At 52.5% G+C, this 12,019-nt stretch overlaps 1 protein-coding gene and 1 long non-coding RNA gene across 10 annotated transcripts in view; one reads left to right on the top strand and one right to left on the bottom strand.

Annotated features, from left to right (window-relative positions):
* The window catches only part of Cercam (cerebral endothelial cell adhesion molecule), a 32,289-nt gene extending 23,567 nt beyond the window's left edge, over positions 1-8,722 (top strand). For all 9 annotated transcript variants that reach the window (XM_040286401.2, XM_078048341.1, XM_078048340.1 and 6 more), the window contains 12 exons: positions 515-625; positions 789-906; positions 1,504-1,638; positions 1,775-1,979; positions 3,558-3,677; positions 3,994-4,070; positions 4,154-4,260; positions 5,207-5,339; positions 6,746-6,873; positions 7,022-7,225; positions 7,745-7,997; positions 8,216-8,722. In XM_040286401.2, the coding sequence (XP_040142335.1) occupies positions 515-625; positions 789-906; positions 1,504-1,638; positions 1,775-1,979; positions 3,558-3,677; positions 3,994-4,070; positions 4,154-4,260; positions 5,207-5,339; positions 6,746-6,873; positions 7,022-7,225; positions 7,745-7,997 (1,591 nt within the window). In that variant the 3' untranslated portion in view covers positions 8,216-8,722. The remainder of the gene's footprint in view (positions 1-514; positions 626-788; positions 907-1,503; positions 1,639-1,774; positions 1,980-3,557; positions 3,678-3,993; positions 4,071-4,153; positions 4,261-5,206; positions 5,340-6,745; positions 6,874-7,021; positions 7,226-7,744; positions 7,998-8,215) is intronic.
* LOC144377374 (uncharacterized) lies at positions 227-9,444 on the bottom strand. The gene is made up of 2 exons (XR_013438336.1): positions 9,334-9,444; positions 227-4,315 (listed from the first exon to the last, which is right to left on the bottom strand). It is a non-coding gene; the product is annotated as an uncharacterized LOC144377374 (long non-coding RNA).
* Positions 9,445-12,019: the final 2,575 nt, after the last annotated feature.

The following is a 12,019-nucleotide window of genomic DNA, read 5'->3' on the forward strand; positions in this document are numbered from 1 at the left end:
AGTGGTCATAAGGCAAAGAAGGAAGGTAACTAGGGAATGTGGAACCTTAAAGCCATCCTTAAAAATGCACTCCCAGCAGCTCCAGAGGGAGGCTGAGGCAGGAGGATCACAAGTTCAAGGCCTACCTCCACAACTTAGTGAGACCCTGTCTCAAAATAAAAAGGTGTGGGGATGTAGTTCAGTGACTGAGTAGCCCCGGGGCTCAAACCCCAGCCAAATAACTAAATTAAAAAAAAAACATTTATTTATTTGTGACTTTGATTATGACATAGGCACGGCAGCTTAAAGTTAAAGAGGGAGGATGCAAAGCCTAAAGAGGGACAGGACTTGTTTGAGGTCACACAGCAAGTCACAGACTGACGATAGGGACTTGGCTGTCCTGGTTTCATTCCTTCTCTTCTAACACACTTCTTCACTGCTCCCAGGAGAGGCCAGCCTCAAAGGTGTGGGTGCACCTGAATCAAGATTGCCTTCTGTGATTGTGCCCCCTCACCTTTTCCTCCTCTGTCCCCAGGTGTGCCACAGATCACAATATGGACAACACCACAGAGATGCTGCAGGAGTGGCTGGCAGCTGTGGGCAGTGACTATGCAGCTGTGTTCTGGAGGCCTGAGGGGGAGTCCAGGTTGTGATCTGAGGGATGGATACTGGGGAAGATGGGAAACAGTCACATCCCAGAGACAAGAAGAGGGAGCCTAGAGCCACAGCCTCCAGGAAAGGGCTGCACTACAGAGAGGGAGAGGCATGGTAACTACCCATGGGAACAGCTCATCTCTTTACTCTCTTAGGTCCTACCCAAGTGAAGAGGGTCCCAAGCACTGGACCAAAGAAAGGCACCAGTTTCTGATGGAATTGAAGCAGGAAGCCCTGACTTTTGCCAGGAATTGGGGGGCTGACTATGTCCTGGTAAAGAATCCTGGCTTGGATTGGGCTTCTGTGGTGTCTGTCCCTGATAGAAATCTTGATGTGACTTGATCATCAGGCTGAACCCAGGGCCTTGTGCATGTGAAGCAAGCACTCTACCAACTGAGCTCTATCCCCAGCCCCATCAAGCTGAATCTTTCAGAGCCAGATCAGATGTTGAGCTGGAATCCTGTGTTTGATCTCAGACTGGGTAGTAAACCAGGATCCCAGAGACAGATCCTAAAATATTTACTGAGCCTAGATTCCTAGGTAAGTGTCCAGAGTTTAACTGAGCCTGGATCCCTGTATTAGAGCTCAGAGTCAGTCTTTGGATCCACTCCAGGTCTCAGATACGGTTTTTAGATAAACTATTCTATTTTGCTCTCTGGGTCTGGTCTCTAAGCCGGAGCCCTAGACTAGATCCTGGTTCAGAAACACATCTATTGGGTTTATTGGTTAGGACTCTATAAGGAAATGCCCACTGGATCCTAGCAGCTGTTCCGGGTCTCTGGCAATCTGGAGGGATTCCTGCTTCATGAGCTCCTTGGGGGGTCTGCTGCCCAGATAGGCCTTGGACCTCTGATATCCCCCTCCCCAAAGTTTGCAGACACAGACAACATTCTGACCAACAACCAGACGTTGAGGCTTTTGGTGGAGAAGGGGCTACCAGTGGTGGCCCCAATGCTGGACTCCCAGACCTACTACTCCAACTTCTGGTGTGGGATCACCCCCCAGGTGAGGGTGGGGCTGGGATGTCAGGAGGCTGAGGTCCTGGGAGGAGGGGCACGAAGAGCAGAGAGCCTGGAGGGCCTGGGGTCTGTGGGCTGAGGCAGGGGAGTTGCTCATAGCTGAGAGCATCCCCCTTCCCCAGGGCTACTACCGCCGCACAGCTGAATACTTCCCCACCAAGAACCGCCAGCGCCGGGGCTGCTTCCGGGTCCCCATGGTCCACTCTACCTTCCTGCTGTCCCTGCGGGCTGAGGGGATATCTCAGTTCGCCTTCTACCCACCTCATCCCAACTACACTTGGCCCTTCGATGACATCATCGTCTTCGCCTATGCCTGTCAGGCCGCTGGTGAGGACTAGCCCTCCTTGAGCATTTCTTGGAGGCCCCTGAGCGTTTGCACATGTGCTCCCTCTGCCTGGCATGCCCTTGCCTGCTCTGCATTTCTTCTTGTCAACTCCTGTCTGGCCTTTGGGTCAGAGCATTTCTTGAGTCTACTGCCTTTCTGGCTGCCACCGTTGTGGCACTTTCGTGTATTCCTTCACTAGGCAGATATTTATGGAGCAACTGCCATGTTTGAGGCAGTGGGGAAAGAGTGGTGAGTAGATTCAGGCAGTCCTTGCCCTCCCGGAGCTTCCAGTTCAGTCAATCAAAAGACCACACGAATCAGTGTTCAATCACAACGACGACAGGAAGGGGAGCTGTGCATGTGTGGTGCTGGGGCTCGAGCCCAGGGCCTCACGGATGCTAGGCAAGCGCTCTATTACTGCTCTACATCTCTAGCCTGTGAACTCATGATCATAGGTACTCTGGAGGGTGAGACTAGAGCTTCCTGGTCCAGGAAGTCTTCCTGGAAGGAGTGAACTTCTGGTCTGTGATCTAAAATCTGAGCTGGCAGACACTTGTGGTGCATGCCTATCATCCCAGCAACTCAGGAGGCTGAGTCAGGAGGGTCACAAGATGGAGGCCAGCCTCAGCAACTTAGTGAGAGCCTGTCACAAAGTAAAATAAAATAAAAAGGGCTCAGTGTGTAAAGCTCTGGACACTGGGGCAACCCTGAGGGGCTGTACCACTGAGCCACATCCCCAGCCCTTTTTGTTTTTTGAGATGGGGTCTTGCCAAGTTGCTTAGGGCCTCTCTAAGTTGTTGAGGCTTGCTTCAAACTTGTAATCCTCCTGCCTCAGCCTCCCGAGTTGCTGGGATGACAGGCATGCGCCACTGCACCTGGCTCTGTTTTAGTTTCTCGTTGCTACTACTACTTCGATGAGCAGCCACTATTAATTGGTCAGCGTGTGAAGGAATCTGGCAGAAAGTGGTTTTATCTCCATCACTCAGGCTTCTATGTGTGCTGTTGTGCCCTTGCTCTGATTAGGGTCTGTGTGCAGTGCTGGGCATGGGTTAGCTTTAAAACAGACACTGAGTGCCTTAATAATTAATAAAGGTGACAGTTTTGTATATGTGATCCTGGAACTGAACCTTGGGCCTTGTACATGCCAGGCAAGTACTCTATCATTGGGCTACATCCCCAGCTTGAAGGTGACAGATATTGAAGGGGAAAAAAGGTCACTGTGGCTCTCAGGTAGAAGACAGTGTGAAGGGGCAGCAGGGGTGGGGAGAGTTGGGAGTTCAGGAGTATAGCCACAGGACTTGCTGCCATCCCTCAGCTAGGGTCCTGCTCCTTCCTCACCTGACTCCCTGAGGGCAGGCACCCCATATGTCTAGCTCAACACCACAGCCCCAGTGCCCTGCAGGTGTCCTAGACAGGTCTGTTCAGTAAGCCACCATCTGGTGTTGTGTGTCCCACAGGTAGGGAACTGAGTCCCAGAGAAGACTCACACACTGGGTTCCTGTCAGGTACTGCGCCGGAGGCCTCTGCTGGGTCCTGCAAACCCTAGCCCAGCTCTGGCACTCCTTGACCTCTCTCTACAGGGGTCTCCGTCCATGTGTGCAATGAGCAACGTTATGGATACATGAACGTGGGGGTGAAGTCCCACCAGACCCTGGAGGATGAGAAGGTCAACTTCATCCACCTGATCTTAGAAGCACTGGGTGAGGGCTGGGAACCTGCCCTGCCCACCTGCTGGCTGGTCCCCTGCCTCCCCTTGCTGCCCCTTTCCTAGGCCCTAGACTCAAGTCCGTTGGGCTTGGGGTTCTAGCCTTTCCCTAACTTGTTCCGTGATGCTGAGCAAGCCCCTTCTGTGGGCCTTTCTTCCTGTCTGCTACGGGGCAGGCAGATCTGTCATCCCAGCCTTTTCTGCCCAGTCTTCTGCTGAGGGGGCAGGAATGAGGCTGGGGGTGAGGACTGCAGGCTGGCTGTCCCCGGAAGTTGGTGAGGCTCATGATTAGGGTGTGCTTCCCTTTGCAGTGGATGGGCCTCCCATGCAGGCCTCAGCTCACGTATCTCGACCTCCGAAGAGGCCCAGCAAGATGGGTTTTGATGAGGTATATCTCCCAACCTGTGGAACTGGGGACAGGGGGTGGTGGTCTCTCCCCTCCCCCTGGCCCCACCCCTCTGTCTCCTCCAGGTCTTTGTCATCAGCCTGGCCCGCAGGCCCAACCGCCGAGAGCGCATGCTGAGCTCGCTCTGGGAGATGGAGATCTCTGGGCGGGTAGTGGACGCTGTGGATGGCAGGTGAGGCTTCTTGTGGATGGGATCCAAGGGGACAGCCTAGTCCATCTCTGAGCTCCTGGGAGTGGGTAAAGCGGAAGAGTTGAATTAGTTGCCTGTTCCAGGAAGCATCCAAATAGGGCCTGAAGAATAGGTCTTAGGGAATTCCAGGGCAGACAGATGCAGGACAGAACACCCTTGCTCAGTCCACTAGAGGGAAGAGGTAGAGTGGCTAAGGCTCCAGACCTGGGTTCTGCACTGCCACTTTCCAGCTCTGTGACCTTGGGCAAGTTGCCCCCATCTCTCTGCCCTGTTCTGTAAATGGCAAATAATCCTGCCTGGCTCTTCCTGTTTTGCAAGGGTCCAGTGAAGATTCAGCCAGAGCTCAACACCTCTTAGTGCTGTAAAGGGTCAAGTGTCCTTGATACCACTCCCCTCCATCCTGGACTTAGGTCCCTGATGGGTGGGGGTGGGTACAGCCCAGCCATATTCCTTGGGGAATGCCAAGGCCAGGTTTCTCCAGCCAGCCAGCCTTGTGGCCTGTATCCCTGTCACAGTTTGAGCCCTCTCTCTCTTTCTTTCCCTTCAGTGCTCGGATGGAACGCAGGCTCTTGTGCATACTAGGACAGTGCTTTAGCATTGAGCTATGTGCCCAGCCCACCCCCAGTGCTTTTGCCTGTAGGATGTCCATCCTTTGCTTGGTCATCTGCCCGAGAAGTTGCTACCACGGTGCCCATGTTCACCTTGGGGGGCTTCCCCCCAGGCAGCCCCCTCTGTGGAGCTCAGGACCTCCTGAGGTGATGCTGGTTCCCTCCAGTCACTGACAGCTTTAGACCACAAAAAGGAATTACAGGGCTTAAACCTCCTTTGAGCTAGACTCTGGTGTGACTGTCACCAACATGTGCTGGTGAGGCCCTCTGGAGGAGTCTCTGGCTGGCACCTGAGATTCCATTACACCTGTGTCCCGCAGGATGCTCAATAGCAGTATCCTCAGGAGCCTTGGCGTGGACCTGCTTCCTGGCTACCAGGACCCCTACTCGGGTCGCACACTGACCAAGGGTGAGGTGGGCTGCTTCCTCAGCCACTACTCCATCTGGGAAGAGGTGAGGATACCTGCCTTCTGGGCCACGCCCTTCAGGGACATCAGGGGCTGGCTTGTCCTAGGCATGATTGTTTTCCCAGCACTCAGGTGTGTGCAGGTAAATGAGTGAATGAATGAATCCACAAAGCCTAGCCAGCACCTCTAGGCCTTCTCCGTGTCCACAGAGGGTGCCCTGGTTCACTCCACAGTCTCAACTGACCATCTGCTGGGTGCTAGCAGATATTCTGTCGAGGAACACACAGAACAAGAAGAAGGCACATCTGTCTCCTTCCTGCCAGAGGGGGATCTGCCTGGAGCTCAGGGACCAGAGATGGGCACAGAACTCAAGAAAGAACCAAACTCGCAGGGGAGAGAAGCGCAGGCTGTCCCCACAGTGCAGTGGCCCTGTCTGCTGCCCAGGTTGCCATGTGGGCCGCAGGCAGAGTGAAACTGTGGCAAAGGTGCAGAGAAAGCAAGGGCTTTTCAGGAACAGAGACAGGAAGGCCCAAGGCGTGGCCTTGCTCATCCCTTGGCCCAGAGGCCTCAGCCAGGGGTCAGGGGGCTGGGCCCTCCAATCTCCAGCAACGGTGTGCAGATTCAGTCCTTGTTTTTATTTTCATTTGTTTTGATTTTATAGTGCTGGGAATTGAACCCAGGGCACTCAACCACTGAGCTACGTCCCAGACCTTTTTATTCTTTCTTCTTTATTTTTGAGTCAGAGTCTCACTAACTTGCTGAGACAAACTTTCAATCCTCCTGCCTCAGTCTCATGAGTAGCTAGCATTTAAGGTGTGCACCATGGCACCCAACTTCTTGTTTTATTTTCTTCTATAGCCACAATATGTATGTATGTGTGTGACCTCATGTTTACATTTATGGTTGATTTTTCCCATCTGAGCAAATTGAAGGATGACGTGGTTCATCATTTACTGAGCTGATTTCATGTTCTTTTCACATTTCCAAAGTTACAGAAAGTATTTTTTCTTTGCAATGTTGGGGGCTGGGGTCTCCCCTCACCCCCATCCAGCCCAGCGTCCTTCCAGAAGCTCAGGAGGCTGAAGAGATGAGCCAAGTCCTGGAGCCCAGCAGTTGCAGGTCTGCTGTGCGCCCTTGGCTGGGCAGTCTCACCTCCTTCCTGTCATGGGGGGTCACGTTCCCGCCTCCTGGGTATCCCTGGAGGTGAATGGTAGCACTAGCCCCAGGGATAGAGCAGAGCTCAGTGACCACAGCAAGGGTGGTGATTGCCAAATATTTCCTTTTGGCAAACTAGGCTGGGGATCTTGGGGAGGGCCCGAATTTCATTTCGTAGGCAGTGGCAGCCCCGCTGGGCTTGGGAGTCACTGTGTGAGCCTTGGCTAAGGAAGGCAGATGGGAAGTGGGTAGCTCAAATCTGTAGAGCCATCTCCCTATCCCTACCATGTACCACAGGTAGTGGCCAGGGGTTTGGCCCGGGTGCTGGTATTTGAGGACGACGTGCGCTTTCAGAGCAACTTCCGGGGGCGACTGAAGCAGCTGATGGAGGAGGTGGAGGCCCGGAAGCTTCCGTGGGACCTCATGTAGGCAGCCTGCACCCCAGGGGGAAGGGAGAGGGCTGGCTATGTCCTGCTTGGAGTCCTGGCCACTTCCCACCCCTGAACCTGGCTGAGAGGGGACTTGACACCCCGGGACCTACAGTGGCTTCTGGGGCCCTTGATTTACTTGCAGCTACCTTGGCCGAAAGCAGGTGAACCCTGAGGAGGAGGTGGCTGTGGAGGGACTACCAGGCCTGGTGGTGGCAGGGTACTCCTATTGGACACTGGCATATACTCTGAGCCTGGCAGGCGCCCGCAAGCTGCTGGCTTCCCAGCCTCTACACCGCATGCTGCCTGTGGACGAGTTCCTGCCCATCATGTTTGACCAGCACCCCAAGTGAGGCTCTGCTGGGGCTGGGCAGGGCAGGGGTGTCCCATCCAGGAGCCTGTCTCAATAAGTTCCCTCGCTGGGCAGCTGGGGAGGTGGAGCCTGATCAGGCCCAGGTCACCCAAGAGTGACCACTGGTCAGACCCAGCTGCATGTGAGTGCCTTGCTGCCCTCATGGTTTTTTTTTTTTAGTTGTAGGTGGACAAAATACGTTTATTTTGTTTGTTTCTATTTTTATGCGGTACCAGGGATCAAACCCAGTGCCTCATGCATACTAGGCAAGCGCTCTATTACTGAGCCACAACCCAGGCCCCCACCCTCATGGTTTTAATCAAATGGCTTCCCCGTTATAAGCCTCAGTTTCCTTATATGGAAAATGGGAATAATAGAAGTCTTACTTCTCAGGGCTATTGTAAGGACCAGTGGGGAGGGCGGTGAGGGGAGGGGAGGCACCAGGCTCCTGGCTGCTATGGGGTCTGGGATCAGGGGCCCACCTTGGCCCACCTGAACTGTCTTCCTGTTTCACAGTGAGCAGTACAAGGCACACTTCTGGCCAAGGGACCTGCAGGCCTTCTCTGCCCAGCCCCTGCTCGCTGCCCCCACCCACTATGCAGGGGACGCTGAGTGGCTCAGTGACACAGAGACATCCTCTCCTTGGGACGATGACAGTGGCCGCCTCATCAGCTGGACTGGCTCTCAAAAGACCCTGCGTGGCCCTGTCCTGGATCTGGCTGGTAGCAGTGGGCACAGCCTCCATCCCCAGCCCCGGGATGAGCTCTAGGTGAGGCCCCATTCACTGGGCTGAGTCTGGACATGTTTCATCTCCTCAGCCATCTTCTCTTGTTCTATCACTGGCTTTGTCTTTGTCTCATTGTGTCTTTGATTCGCTCTTGCTCTGGCTGTTCTCTGTACCTGTTGGTGTTTGTCTCTCTCAGATTGCATCTGACTCCAGTTCTTTCTGTTTTTCTGTTCCTGCTTCTTCCACCTCTGTCCCATCAGGTCCAAACAGTGACTCCAAAGGAGTGCATAGGAGCAGAGGTATTGCTGGCAGGAGCTGCGCCCAGAAGCCACAAAGCCAGAGAGATCTGGCTGTCACCTTAGACTTGGCCACTCTGCCTCTGGACCAGTCTAGGTTGGGAGAAACCACTCAGAAATGGATCCTGTTTCCCAGAGGTCACTTGGCAAAAGGGTAGGATTCAAAGACTCCTGACCCTGCTGGGCCTGGCTCATAGCCCCAGGTAGAGGGACAGAGGGGGCTCCTCAGCTCTCAGTTTCATGGTGGGCAGATTCCTGGATCCCTGCCCTCCCTAAAGACTCAGCCACTGGTCTCTTCTGTCCCTTCTACCTCCACATCAACAGCGTCCCCTGCTCAACACCTGGGTCTCACCAGCACCTTCTTTCCTGGCAATGGGAAGTTCAGGGAGGTGGAAGTGGGAGGTAGAGCCCTGCAGACCTGGTGTTAAGCACAGAGTAACCTCAATAAAAGCCAGATGTATTTGCACTTTATACTTTTTAACAAATGGCCAAGCCTCTGCGTCTCTGCTGGCCTGGGAGGGAGGCTTTCCCTATCTAGAGATGAGGAACAGAGGGGAGGGCAGCCAGAGGAGGAGTCAGGCTAGGCTGGCGTCACCTCCTTGCTGTGTGTTATTGGACAAGGGCCACTCCTTCTTTGCTGTTGGACAAGGTAGGCCCAGGCCAGACCCAGAGCTGCTGATTCCAGCTGTTCCCTGACCACTCCTATCTTTGGAGCTCAGAGGAGGTACAAGTTTCACCTCTGGCCCTAACCAGTGGTGCCACCAGAGGGCGCCAGATTCTAGGCCCTGGACCATCTGGGCCTGGGTGCCCTCTGCTCTCCTGGGTTTGAAACCTGGAATAGAGGGAGGGGCATTTGGAACCTGCCCCTATGTAGGGTCACCCCCAGCAGCAACTGCTTGGAAAATGTGCCTTCCTTCCCTCCCATCTGCATAAGCATAGGGCTGGGCCTGGGCCTGTCTCCCATGAGTGCAGTTGAGTCAGAGCAGGAGGGAGAAGTCCCTTGGCCTTCGGTGGCTAGCTGCCTTGGCCTCTACCAGGACAGGATCAACACCCTGGTGTCTTCAGAGAAGCCCCTTCCTTACCTCTCTCCATGGTGGACCCACTGGGTGGTGTGAGCACTCCTGTCCCGGCAAAGTCTAGCAGACACCTCTGTGGTTGGACTGTCCCTGGGCTCTGCCCTGTGGTGAGGATCAAGGACTTGGCATGACTGTGAGAAGGGCTTTAGGCCAGAGCTGGAGGCTTGGTGCTTTATTTCTTCCCAAAAGGAAAGTCATTAATTTTGAATGGCTATGACCTTGGGCAAGTCCCTTCTTCTGGTGTTCCCTTCATTCAGTGAGCCAGGACCAGGCACTGGGGGTTATAGCAGTAAAAGACACTTCAAAAATGGACTGGGGGGTGGGGGGCGCGGCTCTGTGGTAGAGCATTTGCTTGCACAAGGCCCTGGGTTCAGTCCCAGCACCTCAAAACAAAAACAGACAAAACACCCCAGACTTCCCAGAGCTGACTTCCAAGCAAGGGGGACAGACAAACCAGTAAGGAAATTAATTAGAGGCTCTTGGTGCTACAGAGGAGAAGGAGGAGCGAATAGGTAAGTGAACGGGCAAGCCACGTGGAGGTCTGAAGGAAGGCAGAGCAGGCCAGGGGACAGGTCTGCAAAGGTCCTGCAGCCTGAAAGACAACGAAGAGGCCATTGTGGCTGGAGCACAACGGGAAGAGGAGCCAAGATCAGAACAGGTAGGGCCTTGATGCCAGGTTGGCTTTACTCTGAGATGGAGCCACTGGAGTTGAAGAAAGAGAAGCCACCTGACCTAACTAACTTAGATCAGCATGTCCGACACAGTTTCACCCCAGCACCCAGGCTGCCGTCCTGAGAGGGGACTGTGGGTGGGTCCAGAGTGGAACCAGGGGGACCCATGAGGAAGCAGTTGTAATAATTCAGGTGAGACTCAAGGTGCCTCAGACCAGGTGGTAGCCATGGAGGTGCTAGGGGGTAGAGCAACAGAGTTCTAAGAGGAGGGAACTGCTGAGGGTGACCTTGGGGATTTGACTGAAGAATGGAATTTCCATTGACTGAAATGAGAAAGCACATGGATGGGACTGGTTGGGGACGGATCAAAAGCTCAGGGGCCTAAATTGCAGATCTAGGTGGAGATGTCAAGTAGCAGTTCTCTCTCTCTTTTTTTTTAAGCCTTTATTTTATTCATTTATTTATGTGCAGTGCTGAGAATTGAACCCAGTGCCTCACACATGCTAGGCAAATGCTCTACCACTGAGCCACCACACCCCAGCCACCTCAACTTGTGATCTTCTTAACAGCCTCCCAAGTACCTCGGATTCTTAAATAAAGTATAAAAAAGGGCTTAGGATGTGACTCAGTAGTTGAGCAACCCTGGGTTCAATTCTCGAACCAAAAAAAAAAAAAAAAAGATGAATTTGACAGGTCATATACTATGTAATCCCATACATATGAGGGATTAGGGATCTTCCTAACAGCCTCCCAAGTACCAGGCATGTACCACTGTGCCTGGCTCCTGTTTGAATTTTTTTTTCCTTTTTTGAACTAGGGGAACTTAATTACTAAGCCACATCCCTAGCTTCCCCGCCACTTTTTTTTTTTTTAATCCCTAGCCCTTTTTATGTTTTATTTTGAGACTTGGTCTCCCTAAGTTACTTAGGGGCTTCACTAAATTGCTGAGGCTAGCTTTGAATTTGTGATCCTCCTGTTTCAGCCTCCCTGGCTTCTGGGATTACAGGAATACACTACCATACCTGGATGGAAATCTTTTAAAACCTATTTAGTTGGATATGGTGGCACATGCCTGTCATCCCAGTGATTTAGGAGATTGAGGCAGGAGGATTGCAAATTCAAGGACATCCTCAGCAAATTAGTGAAGCTCTAAACAACTTAGACTGTCTCAAATAAAAAAGGCTGGGAATACAGCTCAGTGGTGCCCCTGGGTTCAATCTCCAATAAAAAACCTATTTAGATAATGGTTTTTCTAAAAAAAAATCTGTTCCCTCATATCTGCAATAGTAAGTAGCACACTCTCTTGTAAACTCAATATTGTAAGCACCCTGGTGCTCTTTGTCTACTGAGGTATAAGGACCATCTGTCCCTTTACTAAGTGACCACAAACCACTGAGCTTTCTAAGTTCCTTAATCATTTTAAAAGTTATTTTGCTTCTTCCCTCTCTCTGAAGTTGCCAGGATAAAGAACATAGATTCTGGGGCTGGGATGTAGCTCAGTGGTAGAGCACTCACCTAGCATGAGCAGGGTCCTGAGTTTCATCCCCAGCACCACAAACAAAACTAAACTCTAGAGTGGAAGTCTAATGGTTAAAGTTCTACCATCTCATGTGACCTGTGTGACCTTGGGATGTTACCTAGCTTCTCTGAACTTTCATTTTCCTGTGTGAAAATGGGGACATGCTGCCTTTCAGTGGGAAGTAATGCATGGTTATTGTTATTTTATCATTTGGTTGTCTGGGGATTGTCCCAGAGCCATGAGTGATGATGATTTCTGCTGCAGAGGACCAAGAAGCATAACTTGAACTGGTTTAACCAATAAGGACATGTGCATAAGTTTCCCCCAAAGATCCATAGATTAAAGACATGTTTCCTACCCTGTAGCACTATTGTGAGGTGGTAGTGTAAGGGTCTGGTGAAACGTTGGAGGGAGAGACCACCCAAGAAACTGACTCCATGCAATTGGCAAAAGGGGATATTTATTGGGGATCCATTCCAGCGCGCTGGGACTCTGCTCACTC

This window comes from Ictidomys tridecemlineatus, chromosome 4, assembly GCF_052094955.1.
Source record: "Ictidomys tridecemlineatus isolate mIctTri1 chromosome 4, mIctTri1.hap1, whole genome shotgun sequence".
NCBI classification, from domain to species: Eukaryota; Metazoa; Chordata; class Mammalia; order Rodentia; family Sciuridae; genus Ictidomys; species Ictidomys tridecemlineatus.